The sequence below is a fragment of the Hypanus sabinus genome, chromosome 9 (assembly GCF_030144855.1).
Source record: "Hypanus sabinus isolate sHypSab1 chromosome 9, sHypSab1.hap1, whole genome shotgun sequence".
Classification (NCBI taxonomy): domain Eukaryota; kingdom Metazoa; phylum Chordata; class Chondrichthyes; order Myliobatiformes; family Dasyatidae; genus Hypanus; species Hypanus sabinus.
In genome coordinates, this window is record NC_082714.1 from 120,927,844 (window position 1) to 120,952,436 (window position 24,593).

The window sequence follows — 24,593 nt, forward strand, 5'->3', positions numbered from 1 at the left end:
AAATGTAGGAAAAATAAATGTGCTAGGTTTTCTAAATTTGACTCCTTCTACCTTAGGCCACGAACTTATCAATCACCCCTGGTATAAAGATAAGCAGACAGCAGGATAAGTTGCAAAGCAAAATGGGGACAAACATTGAAAAAGGTGATGAATACAGGACTGAAGGTCTATATTTGAATGCATGCAGTTTACGGAATAAAGGAGATGAACTTTGAGCACAATTACAGATTGGCATGTATGATGTTGTGGGCATCACTGAATTGTGGCTGAAAGAAGATTATAGCTGGGAGCTTATTGTTCATGGATACACATTGTATCAAAAGGACAGGCAGGTAGGCAAAGGGGGTGGGGGCTCTGTAGGTAAAAATGAAATCAAATCATTAGAAAGTGATGACATAGGATCAGAAACATAGTGGATAGAAATAAAACAACTGCAAGGGTTAAAAGACCTTGTTGGAGTTACATACAGACTGCCAAACAGTAGTAAAAATGTGGTCGACAAATTATAACGGGAAATAGAAGACGCATGTCAAAAGGGTAAACGTGATAAGTCATGGGGGATTTGGTAGATTGGGGAAACTAGGTTGGTGTTGGATGATAAGAAAGGTAATTTGAAGGATGCCTTTGAAATGGCTTTTTAGAGCAGCTTGTGGCTGAATCCACTAGGGTATCAACTATTCTCGATTGGGTGTTGTGCAATAAACCAGAATTGATGTAAAAGCTTAAAACCTTTAGGAGGCAGTGATCATAATATGATCAAATTCACTCTGCAATTTGAGAAAGAGAAACTAAAGTCAGATGTATCAGCAGTAGAGTGGAGGAAAAGGAATTACAGAGGCATGAGAGGGGAGCTGGCTAAAATTGACTGTAAAGGAAAACTAGCAGGTACAACAGCAGAGCAGCAATGGTCGGAGTTTCTGGGAACAATTTGGAAGGCATTGGGTAGATACATACGAAAGAAGAGGTATTCTAAAGACAGGAATATGCAACAATGGCTGACAAGGGAGTTCAAAACCAAAATAAAAGCAAAGAGAGGGCATATAATAGAACAAAAAATAGTGGGAAGTTAAAGGATTGAGAAGCTTTTAAAAACCAACAGAAAGCAACTAAAGAAGTCAGAAAGAAGGAAAAGATGGAATATGAAGGCAAGCTAGCCAAAAATATTGACAAGGATACCAAAAGTTTCTTCAGTAACATAACATGTAAAAGAGAGGTGACGGCAGATATTGGATCACTGGAAAATGATGCTGGAGAGATAGTAATGGGGGTCAAGGAAGTTGTGGATGAACAGAATAAGTATCTTGAAACTGTCTTCACTGTGGAAGACACTAGCAGTATGTCGGAAGTTCGAAAGTGTCAGGGTGGAAGTGAGTGAAGTTTCCATCATTAGGCAAAAGGTGCTTTGGGAAGCTGAAAGGTCTGAAGGTCCACAAGTCACCTGGACCAGATGGTGTGTACCCTAGGATCCTGAAAGAGGTGGCTGTCGAGATTGTGGAGGTACTAGTAATAGTCTTTCAAAAATTAATAGATCCTGGTATGGTTCTGGAGGACTGTAAAATTGAAAATGTCACTCCACTCTTCAAGAAGGGAGCGAGGCAGAAGAAAGGAACTTATAAGTCAGTTAGTCTGACCTGAGTGGTTGGGAAGATGTTGGAGTTGATTATTAAGGATGAAGTCTCAAGGTATTTGGAGGCACATCATAAAATAGGCCATAACATGGTTTCCAACCTGTTGAAACTCTTTGAAGAAATAACCAGGATAAACAAAAGAGAATTGGTGGATGTTGTGTACTCAAATATTCAGAAGACCTTTGACAAAGTGACACATGAGGCTGCTTAGCAAGATAAGAGCCCATGGTATGACAGGAAAGATACTAGCATGGATAGGTCGTTGGCTGACTGGTAGGAGGCAAAGGGTAGCTGCCAGAAATTAGTGATGTTCCACAGGGGTCTGTGTTGTGACGACTTCTTGTTATGTTATATATCAATGTTTTGGATAATGGAATTCAGGGGTTTATGGCGAAGTTTGCAGATGATATGAAGATAAGGGGCAGGTATTGAATGTGCAAAACGTGTCATATGGAATACAGTGTCAGGAAATGTATGGTCATGCACTTTGATAGAAGAAATAAAAGTACAAACTATTCTGTAAATGGAGAAAAAAAAATTCAAAAATCTGAGGTGCAAAAGGATTTGGAGTCCTTGTGCCTGGAGGTTGGTTTGGTTTTTGCAGGTTGAGTTGGTGGTAAGGAAGGCAAATGCAATGTTAGCATTCATTTCGAGAGGACTAGAACATTAAAACAAGGATGTAATACTGTGGTTTCATAAGGCACTGGTGAGCTCTCATTTGGAGAACTGTGAGAAGTTGTGGGCCCCTTATCTAAGAAAGCATGTGCTGACATTGAAGTGGATTCAAAGAAGGCTCACAAATATTCTTCCGAAAGACTTATCATATGAGGTATTGTAGCAGTGTGCTACACGCAAGGCTGAAATAACAACACGTAGTCAGTGAGCTGCAGTTGCAAAGAGGTGAATTCAAACTTCGCGGCCTTGCTTTAAAGCCTTCCTGTTCCCGCCCTCCCCGGGCGGGAATGCCATAGGGGGCGCATATCCACAGTCCCGTCCTGTGCGCGGGCTTTTCCCCTTGCTGGTGAAGAAGGCCTGGCGCCCTCTTTGGGACCGGCCTCAATGCCGGCGCGTGCCGCTTTGTGAGCCGGTTCGAGTGTGCTGGGAAATGGGTCGCCACAGTACATTTGATGGCTCTGGGCCTGTGCTTGCAGGAATTCAGAAGAATGAGGGGAGATCTCATTGAAACCTATGAAATATTGAAAGGTCTTGATAGATTAGATGTGGAGAGAATGTTTTCTATGGTGGGGGAGTCTAAGACCAGAGCACACAGCCTCAGAATAAAAGAGCTTCCATTTAGAATGAAGAAGAGGAGAAATTTCTTGGCCTGAGAGTGATGAATCTGTGGAATTCTTTGCCACAGGCGGCTGTGGAGGGCAAGTTATTGAGTATATTTAAGGCAGAGGTTGAAAGATATTTGATTAGTCAGGGCATGAAGGGATATAGGGAGAAGGCAGGCAATTGGGACTGAGAGGGAAATGAGTGGGAAATGGTGTGTAGACTTGATGGGCCCAATGGACTAATTCTGCTCCTATATCTTATGGTCTGGATAACATACTGGACGATTTTAAATTCCTGTGAAACAAAATGCTGGCAAGGGTTTTTTTCCCATAAGGAGTACATTCTTACATATAAAAACATATTATATTATTGTACTGTTGATGAAACCTTGGTTGGTGTATGTGCAGTTAACTTATAAAATGTCTGCAGCTATAAACTAAGTACTGATTGATTTCAATAGTGAATTGACTAAAGGTAACACTTTACAGATGTTAGACAGGACTGCTAAAATAGAATGGACATCTGATAAAATGATTATTTTATTAAATACAAGGATACCAATAGGATTTTGAACAGTTTTAATTGCTCTAAATAACAATGAATTGTGTATAAATGAATTGAAAGAATGCAAGCACAGAGCCTGAAAGGAAGTGCCCAAAGGAAAAACAGTTCATAATCAGTTGGCAACAATTCCTGGATCTCTGCATGTTTTAATAGCATAATTAACACATGATGAAAGCTTTATAGCATAATTATTTTATAGAGAAATAATATTATTTTGGTTTTAACTTACAACTTTGTTGAACTATTGCCAGAAACTAACCAAAGACAGTTTTGTTAGCAATAAATATTAAAGCATAAAATAATTATTTGTTTAATTTATTTCAATTTATTTTTCACTGCTAATGTGTCATTTAATTCAATTGGTCAAATTATATATTAATTTCCATTGTACATATAGGAGGCAGATTGAAAGCCTGGCTGAGTGGTGCCAGAACAACAACAGCTTGCTCAATGTCAGTAAGGTCAAGGAACTGATTATTGACTTCAGGAGGAGGTAACTAGAGGTCCATTGTGGATCAATGGTGGAGAGGGTTAGCAACTTTAAATTCCTCAGTATTATCATTTCAGAGGACCTGTCCTGGGCCCAGCACGTAAGTGTGATTATAAAGAAATCATGACAGTGCCTCTAATTAGGAGTTTGCCAAGACTCAACTTGACAGCTAAAATTTTATAGATGTATGTTAGAGAGGATATTGACTCGCTGAATCATAGTCTGGTATGAAAACACGAATGTCCATGAATAGAAAACCCTACAAAAAGTAGTGGATGTGGTCTAGTTCATTATGGGTAAAGCCCTCCCCACTATTGAGCATATCTACACGGAGTGCTGTTGCAAGAAAGCAGCATTCATCATCAGGGACTCCCACCACCCAGCTCAGGCTCTCTTCTCATTGATGCCATCAGGAAGAAGGTACAGGAACCTCAGGACTCAATCCAGCAAGTTCAGGAAATGTTATTACCCCTCAACCAGCAGGACCTCGAACTAAGAGGGATGACTTCACTTGCCACATCATTGAAATACTCCCACAACCTAAGGACTCACTTTTGACTTTTCATTTCATGTTCTCAATATTTATTGCTTGTTTATTTTATTTAATTCTATTTATTTATTTATTTATTTATTTATTTATTTATTTAGTTATTATGTGTGTATTTACACAGTTTGCTGTATTTTACACATCGGTTGGCTGCCCTATTAATGCGGTATTTCGTTAATTCTATTATGGCTATTGGATTTATGAAGTATGCAAGCAAGAAAATGAATCTCAGGGTTGTATATGGTGACATATATGTACTATGATGATAAATTCACTTTGAATTTTGAACTTTGACCTTTGAACTTTTTAAGATAACTTTACCGAACCCTGAGTTTTTCTCCAAACATTTGTGTGATACTTCACCTTTGATATTTAAAGTATCAGAAATAAATTTTATCGTCATGCCAACTTGTATGTATCTGTTTTGAAATCATTTGAAATGAAATCCATCTAAAACAAAAGTGTGAAAAACTAGTTGAATCCTCTTTCCTTCAAATTAAAGTTTTTGTTGCCCCCTGGTGTACGGACACAACCTTTATTGAATTTCTTCCACCAGGATTATTTTGTAGTAATGGTTAAGCATTTTTAGGAGCATTGATTCAATTTAATTTTTAACAATGTTAGGATGCAATTTTAATCCCAAATCTAATCACAAACCTGGTACATAGTACTTATTGTTAATATACTCACAACATTCATTGCCATATAACATCTATAGTGAAAATTGTAAAGAAATTTATTCCAAGTTGGTAATACTAAATATGGAATGAATTTCAGTGGAATGAATTTTGGAGGCAGATCAAAATGCATTAACTTAGCTACATGGCATCCTACTACTGAGTGGAGATAATTTGCTGAAGCTTGTCTGTAAGCCACTATCTGGTCACCAATGCATCAAATGGAATATGTATTAAATTCACTGCATTATAATGAACTACTTATTGGGTGTGGAGATACAAAAGACTGCGGATGTAGTGAAAAATAAAGCACTGGGAGAACTCAAACAGTATCTGTGAAGGTGGTCAACATCATTGACCTTGCATCAGGACACAGAGGGTACTGCAGAGGGTAGAAAGCCAGTATATACGTAGAAGTGAAGGGGCATGATGGAACCGATGCTGGTATGTGGAACCAGATGAAAGGGATGGGGGAAGATGACAGCCAGATGGTGTCGGTGGTGGAAGGGGGGATGTAGAGATAGAGGCTGGTGCGTGGTAGGTGTAAACAGATAATGAGGTAGGGAGATTAAGCAGATGGAACTAGTAAGGGAGGGGATTACTTGTATCTATCATTTATCAGTCTCTGATTCTACACAATCTCTTCCACCTCTTCATCTAGTTGCATCAATCATTCCCCAGCCTCTGTATCAGCCCACCTTCTTGCATCTATATACTGTACCATGTTCTCTCTACTTTCTTGATCCTGATACCAGAACATACACTATCTTTTTCCTTCACAGATGCTGATTGACCTGCTGAGCTTCTCCCCAGCAGTTTGTTTTTTACTCCTTTGGATGTTCAAGAAAACAAGTTAATGACAATAATAATCAGTCACTTTAGCTTAGTACTGCTGGTCTGTGATGATATTTCAACCCTATGATATACAAGTGCCTTGAAATAAAAAGGAGAAGCAGCATGCTTTCCTGTATTAAGTATTTGATGTTATTATAAAAAAAAGTAATTACCAGAACCATTAGTGAAATCATCTAATATGTAGAAAATTATGTAATTTAAATCTAAAAATGTGATGTAAGAAGTTCAGATAGTTGCTGCAAGTCCCTTAATCAATTAACTGAAATATTATTCAGATGATATTCTCAGGCACATCCTGATTCATACAGATACAAAAGGGCTAGTCAGAGATGTGTGTGGTCTGTGATTTCACCAAGTAGTATTGCATGTTGCCAAGCTTCCTGGGGGTGCAGTGATGCCGTTGCAGGCCAGAATCACTTCGTTTTCCCTGCAGGGTGAATAACAACAGGATCTGTTTGCACGGCAGCATCTGCTGTCTTCTTCCCTCCCTGTAAAGCAGAAAAATGAAGATGACAACATTGATAATCACAGAACCAGTTTTAGCAATAATTGTTTTTAAAATTTTACTTAGAAGTACAGCATGGTGACAGGCCCTTCTGGCTCAATGAGCTCATGCTGCACAATTACAACTGTGTGATCAACCTGTAAGTCTTTTGAATGTGAAAGGAATTCAGAGCACCAGGAGCAGACCTGTGCTTCTTGGGGAGAACGTACAAACTCTTACAGAGAATGGTGGAATTGTACCTGGGGCACTGGCACTGTAACAGTGTTACACTAATTGCTAAGCTAACATGTCATCCATTTAACAACTCGTGAGCTGGGATTAGGCACCAGAATAGATACAGAACAGAATTGGTCTACTTGGCCTGTTGAGACTACACTGGCTCTGTGGAAGAGCAATCCAACTAGTTCCATTCTCATACTTTATGACATAGAAGGAGAGATAGATTGATAGGGTTGCTCAGAGATCTGGCATGGACTTCATGGACCAAGTGCCTCTCATCCATGTACACACTGTCAGTCATTCCTAGAATCTTTCCTGCACCCTGTCTAACTTTTTATGTCTTTTCCAGTTGTGAGTGAAGCAGGGTTACATAAAGGTTCAAGAAGCAATCTGTCTGAGGGTCTCTGGTCAATTCAGCATCTATGGGAGTAAAGGGGTTGTCAAAATTCCAAGTCTAAACCAGAATCAGGACATCTTATCTTTATGTATAAGACCATAAGATGTAGGAGCAGAGTTAGGCCATTCAGCTTATCAAGCCAGCTCCTAATGTCACCATGGCTGATCCACTCCTCCCTCACCCCATTCTCAAGTTTTCTCCTGTTAACCTTTCTAGTCTTAACTCATCAAGAACCTATCAACCTCTGTCTTAAATGCGATCTGGCCTCCACATCCACTTGTGGAAAGGAATTCCATAGATCGGCTATAGAGGGCAGCCTCCTCTCTCCTCTACCCTCCTCTTCATCTCTGTTCTAAATGAACATACCTCTATTTTGAGGCTGTGCCCGCTGGACCTAGATTCCACCACCAAAGGAAACATCCTTTTCACTTCCACCCCTATCTAGGCCTTTCAACGTTCAATAGGTATCAGTGACAGCCCCCTCCAGTGAGTACAGGCCAAGAGCCTTTAATTGCTGTTCACTTGATAACCCTTCCATTCCTGGAATCATTGTCGTGAAGCTCCTCTGAACCCTCTCTAACGTAAGCACATCCTTTCTTAAATAAGGGGCCCAAAACTGCTCACAATACTCCAAGTATTCTCCTTCCTCACCACCAATTCAACCTGCAAGTCAACCCTTACGGAATCCTGCACAAGGACTCCCAAATCCCTTTGCACCCCAGATTATTGAATTATCTCCCTGTTCAGAAAATAGTCTGTGGTTTCATTTCTTCTACCAAAGTGCATGACCATACACTTCTCAACACTGTATTCTATCTGCCACCATTTTGCCCATTCTTCTAATCTGTCTTATTCTATCTGCAGCCTCTCTGCTTCCTCAACACTACTTGCCCCTCCACCTATCTCCATATATGTCTACAAACTTGGCCACAAAGCCATCAATTTTATCGCTTAAATTGCTGACATGCAACACAAAAAGAAGCAGTCTCATCAAAGACTTCATAAGTCAACAAAAGACAGTCTGCAAAATGGGAATCCATTTATTTCCACTCTCTGTCTCCTGCCAGTCAGCCAATGCTCTACCTATGCTAGTATCTTTCCTGTAGTACCATGGGTTTCTCTCTTTTTTCAGCAGCTTCACGTGCAGCACCTTGTCAAAGGTCTTCTGAAAATTCATGTGCACAAAATCCACTGATTCTCCTTTGTCTACCCTACTTGTTACTACTTCAATGAATTCCAGGTTAATTGGTCTATAATTTCCTTTCTTCTGCCTCCCTCACTTCTTGAAGAGTGAAGTGACATTTGCAATGTTCCAGTCCTCTGGAACAATGCTGGAATCTATTGATTCTTGAAAAATCATTACTTAATGCCCCCACAATCTCTTCAGCTACATTTTTAGAATTCTGGGGTATATTCCATCAGGTCCAGGTGACTTATCTTACCTTTCAGTTTCCCAACACCTTCTCCCTAGCAATAGCAACTACACTCCCTACTGTCCCTTGACACTCTCGAACCTCCGGCATGCAACTAGTGTCTTCTACAGTGAAGACTGATGCAAAATACTTATTCAGTTTGTATGCCATTTCCTTGCCTCTGGTTCCAATCTTTCCTGCGTCATTTTCCAGTTGTCCAATATTTACTGTCACCTCTCTTTTACTTTTCATATATCTGAAAAAGGCTTTGGTATTATTTTTTGCTATAACTGGCTGGCTTACCCTTATGTTTCATCTTTTCTCCTATGGTATTTTTAAAGTTGCATTTCGTTGGTTTTTAAAAATTTTCAATCCTCTAACTTCCCACTAATTTTTGCTCTATTAAATGCCCTCTCTTTTGCTTTTATGTTGGCTTTGACTTCCCTTGTCAGTCATGGTTGCATCAACCTGCCTTTAGAATACATCCTCTTCTTTGGGATTTATCTGTTCTGTGCCAGTCATTGCCGCTGTGCCATCATCCTTGCTGGTGTCCTGTTCCAAACGACTTTGGCCAGCTTCTCTCCCATTCCTCTGTAATTCTCTTTACTCCACTGTAATACTGATACATCTGACTTTAGCTTGTTTTTCTCAAATTGCAGGGTAAACTCTATCATATTATGATCACTGTTTCCTCAGGGTTCCTTTAACTTAGGCTTCATTACCCAATACTTGATCTAGAATTTCTGATGTCCTAGTGAGCTCAACCATAAACTGCTCCATAAAGCCATCTCAAAGATTTCTCCAAATTCTCTCTCTTGGAATCCAGCATCAACTTTATTTTCCAGGTCTATCTGTAAATTGAAATCTCCCATGCCTAACGTACCATTGCCTTTTTGATATGCTTTCTCTATCTCCTGCTGTAATTTGTAGTCCACATCCTGGCTACTACTCAGCACATTTCAGGGGTTCTTACTCTTGCAGCTTTATAACTCTAACCACAAGGCTTCTACATCTTTCAATCTAATGTCACCTCATTTTAAATATTTGATTTTATTTTTTACCAGCAGAGCCACTCCTTCTCCTCTGCCTACTTGCCTACGTTTTCGATAAATTGTGTATCCTTGGATATTAAACTCCCAACTACAATTATCTTTCAGCCATGGCTCCGTGATACACACAACATCATAACTGCCAATCTCTAACTGGGCTACAAGATCATCTACTTTATTTCATACACTGCGTGCATTCAAATATAACACCTTCATTCTTGTATTTGTCACTCTTTTCAGTTTTGACCCCCTTTTACACTGCAACTCATCCCACTGACTGCAATTTTACCCAATCGTCTGCCTGTCCTTCCTGACAATCTCACCATACACTACCTCTGCTTGTAAACTTCTCTATCCTCAGTCCTATCTCTCCAGTTTCCATCCCTCTGCCAAATTAGTTTAAACCCTCCTCAACAGCTCCGGAAAGCCTACCTGCAAGGATATTGGTTCCCCCTTGGGTTCAGGCATAACTCGTCTCTTTCGTACAGGTCATACCTTCCCTAGAAGAGATCCCAATGATCCATATATCTGAAACCCTGCCCCCTGCACCAGTTCCTCAGCCACGGATTCATCTTCCAAATTGTTCTATTCTTGCTCTCACTAGTGCATGGTACAGGCAACAATTCAGAGATTGTTACCATGAAAATCCTGTTTTCCAGCTCTCTACTTACCTCTCTACGTTCTCTTTGAAGGTTCATCTTAACTTCCTTGCTCTTTTATTTTTTGCCCATGGTATTACTCTTTCATATATTTTTAATGGTTTTCTGTATAATATTTATTATTCCACAAATAGTTAAGATCTGGCATGCAAGGCCAGGGAGAGTAGTTTTCATGGACTTAACAAAAATACATAATATAAATGAAAACAAGGATCCAATATGATACTTCCTTAACCACTTTCTCAACCTACCTTATCTCAGCTTTGTATATCAGAAATTTACCATTTAATATTTCCTTTTAAGTTTTTTCCTTCCCTGCAGGAAGTTCTGATACGTTGCTTTCTGGTATTTTGACCATTCAAGTTTATTCAGGATGGTAGCTGACACTGGTGGTTTCTTTGACCGTGGAATACTTCACACGATGAGTTTAATCCTTTTCTCCTAAGCCATTCACATGTGTGCGCTTTCAATACTACTGTCTACTTTTCAATTGTGAATGGGAACCTTCAATGATTTTCCTCACAGCAACTCTGAGTGCACCTTGGTATTTCCATCATTGCCCCATTTTAGATCAGCTAGCTGATTTATTTATTTTCTCACTATAATATAGCAATGATAGTGATATACTGAACTGAAAGTAACACAGATTAAACAGCAATTATCCACAGTATTCAGCCAAGGTTACTGGACTGTGGAAAATGTAGAACATTTGGTTCTTTTCAAAGAAAAGCAACATTGTTCCAGGAGAAAATTTATTATGAATATTTTAGTTGTTTGCCAAACTGACGATTATCCTTGAAGCTCATACAAACTGGCATTATTTTATTGCGAGCATTACAATGAGTCACAGCAGACTATTTAACCATGAAGGTCATCAGAGTCCTGCAATTCTGACATCTGCACTTGGGCCCCTTAAGCAGGTAGTTGATGAACAATTGAAAATCCACGCTAATCATGGATGCTGAGACCAATTGTGTCACCCATGAATGGTCCATGGATGAGATTAACAAAGTTGTAAAAAAAAATCTGAGAATTAAATTTTCAAAACAGTGTTGATGAGAACAAATGGAAAATGCTTAACAAAAATATGCAATAGAGTAATACAATTGAAAGGAATAGTGAATAGATCTAATAGTTCAATTCAGAAATCATAATCATTACATCCATTAATGTCCATTAGTGTAGTGATGAATGGTAGCTGTCATAATTTAAAGTTGCACCATTGCTTTACATTAAACATCAAAATAATGCGCAACTTGCATGAAGAGTAACCAGCTGGTGTTAGCAGCTAGAATGCATACTTATTGTACTTGAAGAGACAAAATTCCTTTTTTGTACTGATTGAAAAGTCTAGATTTGGACAAGCTCATCGTCCCCGTCAGAGCTTTCTATTTTATAAAATTAAAAAGGATGATTAACCATAAGATTTTATAATAAAACTGTCTATTAACCATTTTCTTTGGTTATTAATCAAAAGATTAAACATATTAACAAACTTTCTTCTTGACTGTGAAGTATGAAGCCAAAGATACTCCTAGGAGAATATCTTTTATTTGTCTGGATTATATTTCAGTTTTTCTTTCAATATGCCTGCAGCTTTTGTTAAATCTGATGTATTCTTTCCAAATTTTAGATACATATTCACAATGGATTACTTCATAAAATAGATGGAAAATCTAAACATAAGGCCAGCTGTGAAAGTTAAACAGCTCTTGTGCTGTGATAGAAATTTGGGTATTGTGGTGTTGTGATCACAAATTATAATGCAATATGTTTTTCCATCTAAACTGGTGGCCCATGAATTATGTACATGCATATTCAGTATTGGTTAAATGTAGAGTTACAGTATTTAAAAGCAACATTGGTGAGTAGCACTGAACCTGGTTAAAATCTAATTAATCGCATGCTCAAAAATTCCCCTCTTCCACATCTTATTTTGACTTCTCCCCCCTTCCTTTCCAGTCTTGATGAAGGGTCTTGGTCAGAAACGATGACTATTTATACCTCTCCATAGATGCCGCCTGACTTGCTGAGTTCTTCCAGCATTTTTTTTGTGTGCATTCCAGCATCTGCAGAATCTCTTGTGTTTATAATTACATAATCAAATTCATTTACAAGATGTGGGCTGCATTGAAAGATGGTCATTATAAATTATTCCCATACATTCATCTGCACAGACATGGGAGGCAGTGGCAAAGGTCTGGAAGCATGTTAGCCCAGAAATGCTTTCACATAACATTAGGCTTTTTAAAAGAATGATTCATGTTGGAAGTTTATAAAAACTGTTGTTGTGAATATCCCAAAACCTGCAGGCATGAATCGTCTGCAGACAATGCTATTTTAAGCTGTTATTATTAAATGCTATATTTTGCTATTCTACAGAGGGACTACAGTGTGGAGCCATATAGTAAGACTGGACTTAATTGGAAGGACTTGGGGATCCTGACCAGAAGTGAGAAACTGCCAAGAAACCTGACGCATCTATCTTTTTCCAGGCAGCTTTGTTCATAAGTACTGTATTCTTTATTACTGAATGCTTTCACTGATCTTTCCCCTTGCCACCAAAGGCTTCTGGACTTCATACTCTCAGTGACCTCTTCAGCCACTCTGATTAGTTTCTGCACAAGTACTCCAAGGATCTGCCTGATCAAATCTTTCCATCTTGCAATCCACTTGCCCCACATTCTGCAGTCCTCCTTCCATGATTTTCTTTCTACTCAGTCCTTCTCTCCATCATTCACTTCTCTGTGTTCCTGTAACCCATTCTTTCATAACAGCACTGACTTCCTCTGCAGGTCAGGCCAAAAGCCCATGAATGAAAGGCCTTTGGATAAGTTTCCTGTACATTTCCTGTTTTATTAGCTATTACACTTCAAGTCTTGAGTGTCATGGAATCTTGCACAAAGCTCATATATGTTTCTATGCAGTGTCAATTTAACATGAGTTGCCATTTGCAGGCCATTTGAGAGAGAATTCTCAATCTTTAGTCCTGCACAACAATGAGGGAATTGAGACAAGGAAAAAGAAAAACTGAATGCATGGGTCGGTCAATAAGAAAATTCAACTGTGTTCCCAATTACTGCTGAGTTTACAATATTGGTAGATTTGAGCCTTGAATAATGCTTTGATGTTGAAATTCAATTGGAATTTTGAAACTGAGTTTTTCAATTACATGAATTTCACTGCTTTTATTTTTCTTTGCAGTACAGCAATTGCAAGCCCTAAAATTCTTTCATTAACTTAGCGGGATATATTACATAAATAGAAAACTATTGGAAGGATTGGGAGAGTTTGGGACAGAAGCAAACCTAACATTACAGCTTGACGAACCTAAACTCAATAATGAATTAAAAATGACAAATATACATTTAATTTAAAATTGGAAAGGTTTCAGATACTTGTTTGATCTGAGCTTCTTTTAACATACCAGCTGTTTTAGGAACATCCCAAATGATTGCTTCTTATCTGTTCTCTTCTCAGAAGTTTCTTTGGTTTTGTTATTACTGCCATTTGCTATTGGTTCTGAAATGGTGCTTGGTTGCTGTGAGGGAGGATGCACTTCCAAAGATTTTGTTCTCCAAGTTTCTTCTTTGCCCTCTGAGATGGCCTTTTTCTGTTTTGAACTGTCATTGGCCTTTTTTGGTGATTGCACAGAGTTTTCCCCTATTTCGACTTCTTTTTTTGCAGGTTCATCTGTCAGGTCTGATTCCTGAAAAGGATGCAATCATTTTGTCACAATTTTGTGTTATCACTTGAAAGCTTAGTGTTATAGATTGATTTATTTTTTGCTTTTTATTGCAGTATTGGTAACATAATAGCTGCTGTATGGTTGCTGTTGTTAAATATACTCAAATTCACTAGAAGTATAGATTGAAGTGTTCTCTTCAGGCCAACAAACCAAGCATTAAAGATCAAGTTACACTTACTTTGCTCTACTGGGCAAGGCATGACAGACACCAGACTCATAAAATGGATTTTTTTATCCTGAGCCCTGTTGCATGAAGAAAATACAAGGCAGACAGGGTAGAAGGTTCAAGGGTGCTCAAAACCTTAATGAAATGCAGTGTCCTGTGACTTCTTGGGAGTATTCATCCCATGATAGAACAAAGTGGAAAAAGACCATTTGAGCAAGTATTCAAAGCCCTGAGTCCATGCATCAGGAGCACACAGAAACTCAGCAAAAATGGCATAAGGATTGCATCTACGTAAATCTTGTTTATCTGTGCAAGAGCCTGTGGTCCCATAATGCCCTTATGACTTACTATAAAATAAGCATGGAAACAAGTTATTCTAGATCCTGAGGGATTGCTTAAAAGGAAGTAATTGCAATGAATAAATATTAGATTAGATTAGATTCAACTTTATTGTCATTGTGCCGAGTACAGATACAAAGCCAATGAAATGCAGTTAGCATCTAACCAGAAGTGCAAAAGGATAGTGTTATTTACAAAACAACTGCGAAAAGAAGGTAAGTGCTACAACATACAAATATGAAAGTGCTGAGACAGTCCAATATGGGTGCAATACTGCTTAGCGCTGTGATGTGAGGTTCAGCAGGGACACAGCTCAGGGAAGAAGCTCTTACTGTGCTTGCTGGTGCGGGAGCGGAGGCTCCTGTAGTGCCTACCAGATGGGAGGAGAGTAGGAAAGATATCAACAAAATAGAGAGAGTACAGAGAAGATTTACTAGAATGTTACATGGGTTTCAGCACCTAAGTTACAGGGAAAGGCTGAACAAGTTAGGTCTTTATTCTTTGGAGCGTAGAAAGTTGAGGGGGGACTTGATAGAGGTATTTAAAATAATGCGGGGATAGATCGAGTTGACGTGGATAGGCTTTTTCCATTGAGAGTGGGGGAGATTCAAACAAGAGGACATGATTTGAGAGTTAGGGGGCAAAAGTTTAAGGGTAACATGAGGGGGAATTTCTTTACTCAGAGAGTGGTAGATGTGTGGAATGAGCTTCCAGTAGAAGTGGTAGAAGCAGGTTCAGTATTGTCATTTAAAGTAAAATTGGATAGGTATATGGACAGGAAAGGAATGGAGGGTTATGGGCTGAGTGCAGGCCAGTGGGACTAGATGAGTGTAAGCGTCAGCATGGACTAGAAGGGCCGAGATGGCCTGTTTCCGTGCTGTAATTGTTACATGGTTATATTATATGGTTAAAAAGACCATGGGTAGGGTGAGGTACATCATTGATAATACTTTTTGCCCTGCCCAGGCAGCATTTAGGGTAGATCTTCTCAATGGTGTGCAGTTGGGTGCCGATAATCTGCTGGGCAATTTTCACCACTTGCTGGAGTGGTTTGCGGTCTGATACGGGACAATTGCCATACCACACTGAGATGCAGTTGGTGAGTATGCTCTCAATGATACAGTGATAAAAGTTCATTAGTATCCTGGGACAGAGGTGAGCTTCCTTGATGCTCTGCAGGAAATAAAGGCGCTGTTGCGCCTTTTTGATCAGGATGGAGGAGTTCAGGGACCAGGAGAGATCATTGAAAATGTGGACACCAAAGCATTTGAAGCCAGCCTTTTGAAATTGGAGATGTGGCGTAAAAATTGGAAGGATTTCTTTTACAGAAATATAGTAGAATATGGTAAATCCAACCTGCTTGGGGCTTTGGAGGTGTCAGACTGGCAGATAATCTAAACTCGAGAAATTCAGAAGATGCTGAAAATCCAAAGGAACACATAAAATGCTGAAGGAACTCAGCAAGTCAGTAACATCTTTGGAAATGAATAAATAGTCGACATCTCAGGACGAGACCCTTCTTCAGGAATGGAAAGGAAGAGGATGATGCCAGAATAAAAAGGTGGGAGAAGGGAATGACAACAGCAAGAAGGTGATGGGTGAAGTAGGTGGCTAGAAATGATAAAGGGCTAGAGAGGACTGAATCTGAAAGGAGAAGAGAGTGGACCATTGGAGAAAGGAAAGGAAGGGTTGGGGTTCAGGAGGAGGTGATAGGCAGGTGAGTAGAGGTAAGAGGCCAAGGTGGGCAATAGAAAAGGGGTAGGGTTGGATTTTTTTTCTAACCAGAAGGAGAAATCAATATTCATGTCATCAGATTGGAGGCTACCCAGGTGGAATACAAGGTGTTGCTCCTCCATCCTGTGGGTGGCCTCCTTGTCATGGCACAAGGGAGGCCATGGACAAACATGTCAGAACAGGAGTGGTAAGCACGATTAAAACTGAATTAAAAATTAAGATATTCTGATTTATTGGAAGCTTTTCCATGTTATAACCCAACACACTTTTAATTCACCATTTTTTTTAAAGAAATTACACATTTTAACAGTTACCTAGTGAATATGCACAAAATGCTGGAGGAACTCAACAGGTCAGGTAGCATCTCTGGAGAGGTATAAAGAGTCGATATTTAGAGCCATGACTTTCTGCATCTGCAGAATCACTTGTGCCTATGTATATGGTATATTTCAAGGAAACTCGGCAAACAGGTTTCAAGGGAGCATAAGAAAAAGGGTCCCAATGAATTTCAAGGACATGTGGCCGGTGGTGCTCCTGCTAGTTTCAAAGGTGCAGAGGAAATGGGATCCTGGTGAGTTTAAGATAGCACAGCCAAAGGGGTCCCAGTAAGTTTCAGGAGCACCCAAGAAACATCTCCTGATAATGAGATGCTGAACCACTGGCATTTTCAAATAGCAGGATTGTGAATCATCAGAATTTCAGATAGAGAGTGAGAGAGTAAACATAACTAAATGTTTTGAATGTAAGATTGGCCAACAGGCAGGACAACTTGTGGTTTTATGTATATGTGTGGAAAGTGATCTGAATAAATTTGGGATGGTAAAGAGAATAATGAGTGATTAAGGTTGGAAAACATGGCATTAACAGACTTAACAGTGCCTTGGGTCAAGGCTTGAATCAGAGCTAAACACTGTTAATCACAATATTTCCGAGAAAACTGGAGTTGGATAGAATAGCGATTGAAGAGTATTGCCAATTGATTATTAGAGTCTTCTTTATTGTTAGAAATACACCACAGTAGCAGGCCCTTCCAGCCAATGAGGCTGCCCTGCTCAATTATACTCATGTGACCAATTAACCAATTATACTCATGTGACCAATTGTATCTTTGTAGGAGGAAACTGGAGCACCTGGAGGAAACACGCATGGTCACGGGGAAAATACACAAACTCCTTACAGACAATGGTAGAATTAAACCCGGGTCGCTGGCACTGAAATAATATAATACTAACTGCTACTCTACCATGCTGCCCCAAAAGAATGGACAGGTATGCACATAATGGAAATGGTGGCATTCAACCCAATGCCTCTGTGGAGAGTAGAGCACTGGACTGGACTGCCAAATGGTCAGTATAAACAGAATCTAGAATAACTTTTAAAATTAAAATGAAATTCATATTTTGAAACATTTAAAAAAAAATTTAAAGAAATCGTTTGCATCTTAGTAATGCACATGCAAGCTGATCACACAAGTGCATGCCAGATCTGAATACTTCTACATGGCCGTGCAAGCTCTAAGACCATTACATATTGGAGCAGAATTAGGCCATTTGGCCCATCGAATCAGCTCCTTCATTTCATCATAGCAGATTCAATTTTCCTCTCAACCCAATCCCGTTTCCTTCCAATATCTCTTTATGCCCTGACCAATAAAAAATCTATCAACCTCCATCTTCAATATTATATTTGTGTTAAGTATTTTTTGACTATAAATACTTTACTTGAAAAAATCAAATGTTCAGTTTAACGTGCAGAATTACAACATGTTGTGAAAATCATATTCCTAAAATACATCCTGCTCTGTTCCTCTACACACCCTAGTTCTCAAATTATTCTTCTGCTGCTTTATTTGCTAAGATTCCCATCGTTAAGTACTGTGCATGAAAAATCCTGAACAGATGATGATATTGTGGGATCTGGGATTTGTGTGTTTGTCCAACCATGCCGTAAAGTAGGAGACAGAGGTAATGGGAAGCAGCATGAAGAAAGAGGGGAAAGTGATAAATTTCAATGTGAAATGGAGAGAAGTATCAGCCTGAAATAGAAGGAAATTCAAACGTGAAACGACTGGAAGGATAAATGTTTTCAGATTTTGAAGTCTGGTTTACACAGTGCTTCAGATAACCATTATCAAGTTGCACAGTACTGTTTCTGGTATTAGACTGCAAGATTAAATGATTTAGGTACTCAGCACTGGGTATGTTAATTAGTCTTTAAGGAATACTGCAGGATTATGCTCTGCTTTGGTCTTCATAGGTATTTATAGAAAACATATCCCTTGGCCTCAATGCTAAAATAGTGCAATAGCTTCAAATCCTTTTTGTGCAGAGGGGGGATCTTGTATCATCCGAACAGTCTAGATAATCATATAGAATTACAAGGTAACTACAATGCAGAAGTGTTTGACTCAGTTGATTCATTTCTAATATTCATGCTTTACTCAAATCCTCCTCATCTACCTCTATCAGTTAACCCTTTAGCTCTTTCTTTCCCGAAAACTAGGCTAGGCATCTTTAGCCTTTACCCTTTGCTAGAATTTCACATTTCTTTGTGCACTTTTTAAAAAATGATTCTTCTGAATATCTGGTGCTCCCGATGTGGCCTCCACTGCATTAATTAAGCCCATTGTAAATTGGGGGACCGTATTGAGCTCTTCTGCTTCATATACCAAGAGCAGAATTTCCCTGTGGCCAACCGTTTTAATTCCTATCCTCATTGCCAATCTGACTTGCTGGTCCACTGACTCCTCGTTTGTCACGATGAGGCCAGTCTCTGGGTGGAGGAGCAACACCTCACATTCCATCTGAGTAACTTTGAACTGTGACTTGGGAGAAGATTTGTTTTCCAGCAAGACAATTAGCGTTGTTAAGAAGGCGCATGGTGTGTTGGCCTTCGTCAACCGTGGGACTGAGTTCAAGTGCTGTGAGGTAAAGGACCTTAGTTCGATCCCATTTGGAGTCCTGTGTTTGGTTCTGGTTGCCTCACTGCAGGAGGAATGTGGACACTATAGAGACAGTGTGGAGGAGACTTGCAGGGATGTTGCCTGGATTGGAGAGCATGCTTTATGAGAATAGGTTGATTGAACTTGGCCCTTTCTCCTTGGCATGATGGAGGAAGAGAAGTGACCTGATGGAGGTGTATGGGATGATGAGAGTCATTGATTGTGTGGATAGTCAGAGGCTTTTTCCCATGGCTGAATTGGCTGGCACGGGGTGGGGGGTGGGGGGTGGTGTGGTTGCATGGAATACACTACCAGTGACTTTTAGGAGTGTGCTGAACTACATATACCTGTCTGGACTCGCCCCTCCCCCCCCCCCGCTGACTGCTCCTGTGACTCCTCCTACTGACCGTGGCTCCTCCCACAGACCCCAGTATAAAGGCGATTGAGGCCTGAGCCCCGGCCTCAGTCTCCAGGATGCAGTGTGGTGGTCAATTGCTGCTTGTTCTTTCTTCCAGCCAATAAAAGCCTATATCTCGCCTCACGTCCCAAGAGTTATCGATGGTGCATCAAGGAGACTCTCAGATAGGCACATGGAGCTTAGAAAAATAGAGGGCTATGTGCTAGACAGTTTCTAGAGTGGGTTACATGGTCAGCACAACATTGTGGGCTGAAGGGCCTGTAATGTGTTGTAGATTTCTATGTTTCTATGATGGCATGAACATTGAATTCTCCTTCTGGGAATAAAAAATCATTCCCCCTTCCCTCTTCTTCTACTTCCCACTCAGGCCTCTTACCTCTTCTCACCTGGGTATCATCTTTGCCGGGTACCCCTCCTTTTACCCTTTCTCTCATGATCCACTCTTCTCTTCCATCAGATTTCTTCTTCTCAAGCCCTCTACCTTTCCCATCCATTCACCTAGATTCAACTTTATTTTCTAGCTAGTCCTTCTTCCCCCTTCCCCTTTCTTTTCATTCTGGTGTCTTCACCTTTCCTTTCCAGTCCTGAAGAAGGGTCTCAGTCTGAAACATTGACTGTTTGTTCATTTCCATAGATGAACTCTGACCTGCAGAGTTCCTCCAGAATTTTGTTGGTGCTGTTCTGAATATTCCCATTCATTTATTTGTTAAATACCTTTAGTTATAGAATGCTCTAATTTTGCTCTTCACTAGTGGAAACATTCTTTGGTCTAGAAACTAGATTAGAATAAAATCATTGCACCAGTATTTTATGTGTAATGTGTTAAAACATAGGCACAGATTTAAAACTTCTGTGTGTATTTCATGTTGAAATTTTTTCTGTGGAGTAAATGGACTTGACATTTGCCATCATTGGGTGTCATTTCCTTTTCTGGTTCACTAATGTCCTTCATGGAGAAAGCCTGTGATTCAGACATAACCTAGTCTGTGTGTATTTCCAGATCCACCAACATTTATTTATTGACATAAATAAATTACTCTTTGAGCTGCGATGCCCAGCAATCCCCCAATTTAATGCTAGTTTAATCATGGAACAATTTACAATAACCAATTAACCAACAAACCGGTATGTCTTTGGAATGTGGGAAGAAACCAGAACACCCAGAAGAAACGGACACAGTCATGGGGAGAATGCACAAACTCCTTACAGGCAGTGGTGGGAATTGAACCCAGATCGCTGGGACTGTAAAGCACTGTTAAGGTGCCCAAAACTGCTCACAATACTCCGTGCAGTCTGACCAATGCCTTATAAAGACTCAGTATCACAACATTGCTGTTATATTCTAGCCCTCTTGAAATGAATACTAACATCACATTTGCTTTCCTAGCCACAAACTCAACCTGAAAATTAACATTTAGGAATCCTGTACAAAGACATTCAAGTTTCTTTGCGCCTGATTTTTAAATATTCTCATTTAGAAAATAGTCTATGCCTTTATTCCTTCTACCAAAGTACATGACCATTCACTTCCTGAGACTGTATTCCATTTGTCATTTCTACCTGCCCCTTCACCCCTCTTTGTATCATCTACCAACTTAGCCTCAAAGCCATCAATTCCATCATCCATATCATTGACAGATAATGTGAAAACACACAGTCCCAAAACTGACCCCCACAGCCGACCACTTGTCACTAGCAGCCAACTAGAACAGGTCCCCTTTATTTCAACTCTTTGCCTCCTGTTGGTCAGCCAATCTCCTTTCTTGTAACACCATGGGGCCTTACCTTGTTACGCCATCTTATGTGCAGTACCTAGTCAACAGCCTTTTGAAAATCTAAAAAGCGTAATTCACTGATTTACCTTTGTCTATGCTGCCTGTTATTTCCTCAAAATATTCTTACAGATTTGCCAAGCAAGGTTGCCTCTTAAGAAAACCATGCTGACTTTGGCCTACTTTGCCATGTGCCAAATACTCTGAAACCTCATTCTTAATAATAGATTCCAATATCTTCCCAAACACTGAAGTCAAACTAACTGGCATTTAAAAAAAAGGTGCTGGAGAAATCAATAGGACTAAAAGCCAATACATTTCCAGTGGTTTATGAACTTCGTCCCTGAGTACTAAAAAAGATCTCAATGGAAATTGTGGATATATTGGTTGTCATTTTCCAAAACATAATGATTATGCAGACTGGACTGGACTCACTATTTATGAAAGTGGAGAGAGAGAGAGAGAGAAAATATAATGGGAATGATATACCACTTTGTCAAAAGCAATGGTAGGGAAATTACAAGAGTATACAATAACAGAACGCTTATAAAATATGAACAAGATTAGACAAAGTCAGTGATAGGGAAGTCATGTTTGGCAAATTTATTTGAGTTTTTTTGTTGATGAAACTGGGTGATTAGATGGAGGAGAACAATTTGCTTTGGTGCTTTGGAATTTTCAGTTTGTCTTTGCTAAAATCAAATAAAAGAGCTTTCTGTTCAAAATAAAAGAACTATATATAGGATTGGAGGATGGTATACTGGCATGGATTGAACATTGGGTGTCAGAACTAATGTTTGGGAATAAGTGAGCCTCTGTTGGAAGTGGGGGGACAGGTGGAGTACAGCAGGGATCAACACTTGGGCCCCACATATTTACAATGTAGAACAATGATCTGGATGGTAGAACAAACTGTGATATTTATAATTTTGTCAGCAACTTGAAACAGGGTGGGGCAGACAGGATACAAAGAGCTGAGTTGTTCAAGTTTGATGCATAACAAATGCATGGATTAATGGCAGGAAAGGCTGAAGAGTGGAGAATTCTTTAAATGGTTAAGACTGGGAAATGTTGATGGATAAAGAACCTGAGTGTCTTTATACATCAGTAATTAATGCAGATGCAGCTAGCAGTCATAAAGGCAAATTATGCAGTACGTTGTTCAATCTCCTAATGGATTTTGAGTTTGGAAGCAAAGTTGGCTTGTATAGGCATAGGCAAGACCATATCTGATTTATTGTGTGCATTTTTAGTTTCTCTGTTTAAGTAGGGATAAAGTTCCACAGAGAGAATGCAGTAGGTAAACTGGACTGATTCCTGGGATGACGGGACTCTTGCATAAAGGGATATTCAGTAGAGTTTAGAAGAATGAATCAAGATCTTATTGAAGAATATCTTATTCTTCCAAGGTTCCGCAGCTGATTGCAGGTACAATGACATTTCTGTATGTTGGAGATTGGGATAGGGAATAGGGGAGTTGGGGCTCTATAGGCAAATTCACAGTTTCAGGACATGGGCAGTTCTTTACTTCAGAAAGTACAGTCAGAGACTGGTACAGCACAGAAATGTGTCAGTCAGCCCACCACCTCTATTCTAATTTTTTGTCCATCTATGCTGTTACCATATGCCTATGTAGGAACATATCTGTTTTTGAATGCCTTGCCTATTCAAGTATACTGTGTATCAATGTCTCTTAAATGTAACTGCATCTGATTTCATCCCTTCCTCTGGCAGCACGTCCCAGATATCAAAACACACAGATCCCCTTTAAAAGTCAATCCTATCACTTTAAAACTTGGCTCTCTTGTCTTTGAGAGTTCTACCAGGGATATTAAAAAAAAAAGATATCTATGTCTCTGATAGCCTTACATATCTCTGTCAGGTCACACTTCACCCTCCCTCCCTTCAGGGAAAACAAGCCCAGTCTATCTAATTGCTGGCCATAAATAAAGTTTTCCATTCCAGGCAGTATTCTGATGAATCTTCTCTGTACTTTCTCCAGCATAATTGTCCCTGCTGTGGTGCGGTGGCCAGGACTGCACACAATACCTGAAATGCAGTCTAATCAGCGGCATGTAAAATTGCAACATTATGTCTGAAATATTATGTTCTTTAATCTGATATATAATGGGAAAAATCCCAAATGCCTTCTTCACCACCCTATTGACATGTGTTGCCACTTTTAGGGTACCATGGATTTGGATCCCTTGGTCTCTCTGTTCATCAGCATTCCTTGATCCTCTTCCATTTACTATGACCTACCAGTAAATGACTTCCCAAAATACACCAGCTCATGTTTATCATGATTGAATTTGATCTTCTGATCCTCTGCCCAAGCTTTCATCTGCTCATTACTCTGCTGTAGTCTTGGGCAATCTTCTTTGCTATCCACATCACCATTAATTTCCATGTCATCTGCAAATTTCATCAAAGATCTTCACACCAATCTCTGTGATATATCACTAGCCACAATCATTGAATCAGTAAAACAGCTTTCCAACATTCCGCCTCCTATCCCAGCTCTTTATCAGCTGCTTAGAGCAGAGCAATGTTTCTGTGTCTTATTTATAACAAAACATACATACAGCACATCTACAAACTTAACCAGCCTTATGCTTGCAATGAAAATGGCAGGAATATCTGCTAAAGTCTGCAATGTAAGGTCTTGCCAAATTTAATATTGTGAGCTCATTATCAATGTCAAAATCTGTTTCTTGCTTGGCTGGAAACAGTTCCTCCAGGTGAAGCAGCAATTCACTTATACTTCATCCTATCCAGTTATTGTACTTGGTTTCTCACTATGTGGTTGCTTCCCCAATGGACAAACCAAACATAGTTTGGTTGATTGATTGCAAGTAATTTCCATTCACTCTGAAAGGGTGATCCTGAACCTTCATGCCTCTATCATTTTAATACTCTGTCACGTTCCCACTCTGAGCTCATGGCCTTTGGTATTCTGCACTGTTCTAGCAAAACACACATTTGTGGAACAGGAGCTCATTCTTTAACTGGGCATGTTACAGACTTTAGAACTCAATAGCGAACTCAACAATTTCAGATAACACGCATTTCCTGTTTGTGTTCATTCACCTGTAACATTAACTCAGTGTTTTTCTGTCACCACAGATGCTATCTGCGCTTTTGGGTTTTTCCATCACCCTGTTTTAATTCAGATTATCAGCAACTACTGTGTTC

At 39.6% G+C, this 24,593-nt stretch overlaps 1 protein-coding gene across 1 annotated transcript in view; it reads right to left on the minus strand.

Annotated features, from left to right (window-relative positions):
- Positions 1–3,492: 3,492 nt before the first annotated feature.
- LOC132399759 (breast carcinoma-amplified sequence 1 homolog) overlaps positions 3,493–24,593 on the minus strand; it is a 122,788-nt gene continuing 101,687 nt past the window's right edge. Inside the window, exons 9-10 of the mRNA XM_059980477.1 lie at positions 13,708–13,989; positions 3,493–6,527 (exon numbers count right to left, since the gene is read on the minus strand). Coding sequence (XP_059836460.1) covers positions 6,453–6,527; positions 13,708–13,989 — 357 coding nt within the window. The 3' untranslated portion in view covers positions 3,493–6,452. The remainder of the gene's footprint in view (positions 6,528–13,707; positions 13,990–24,593) is intronic.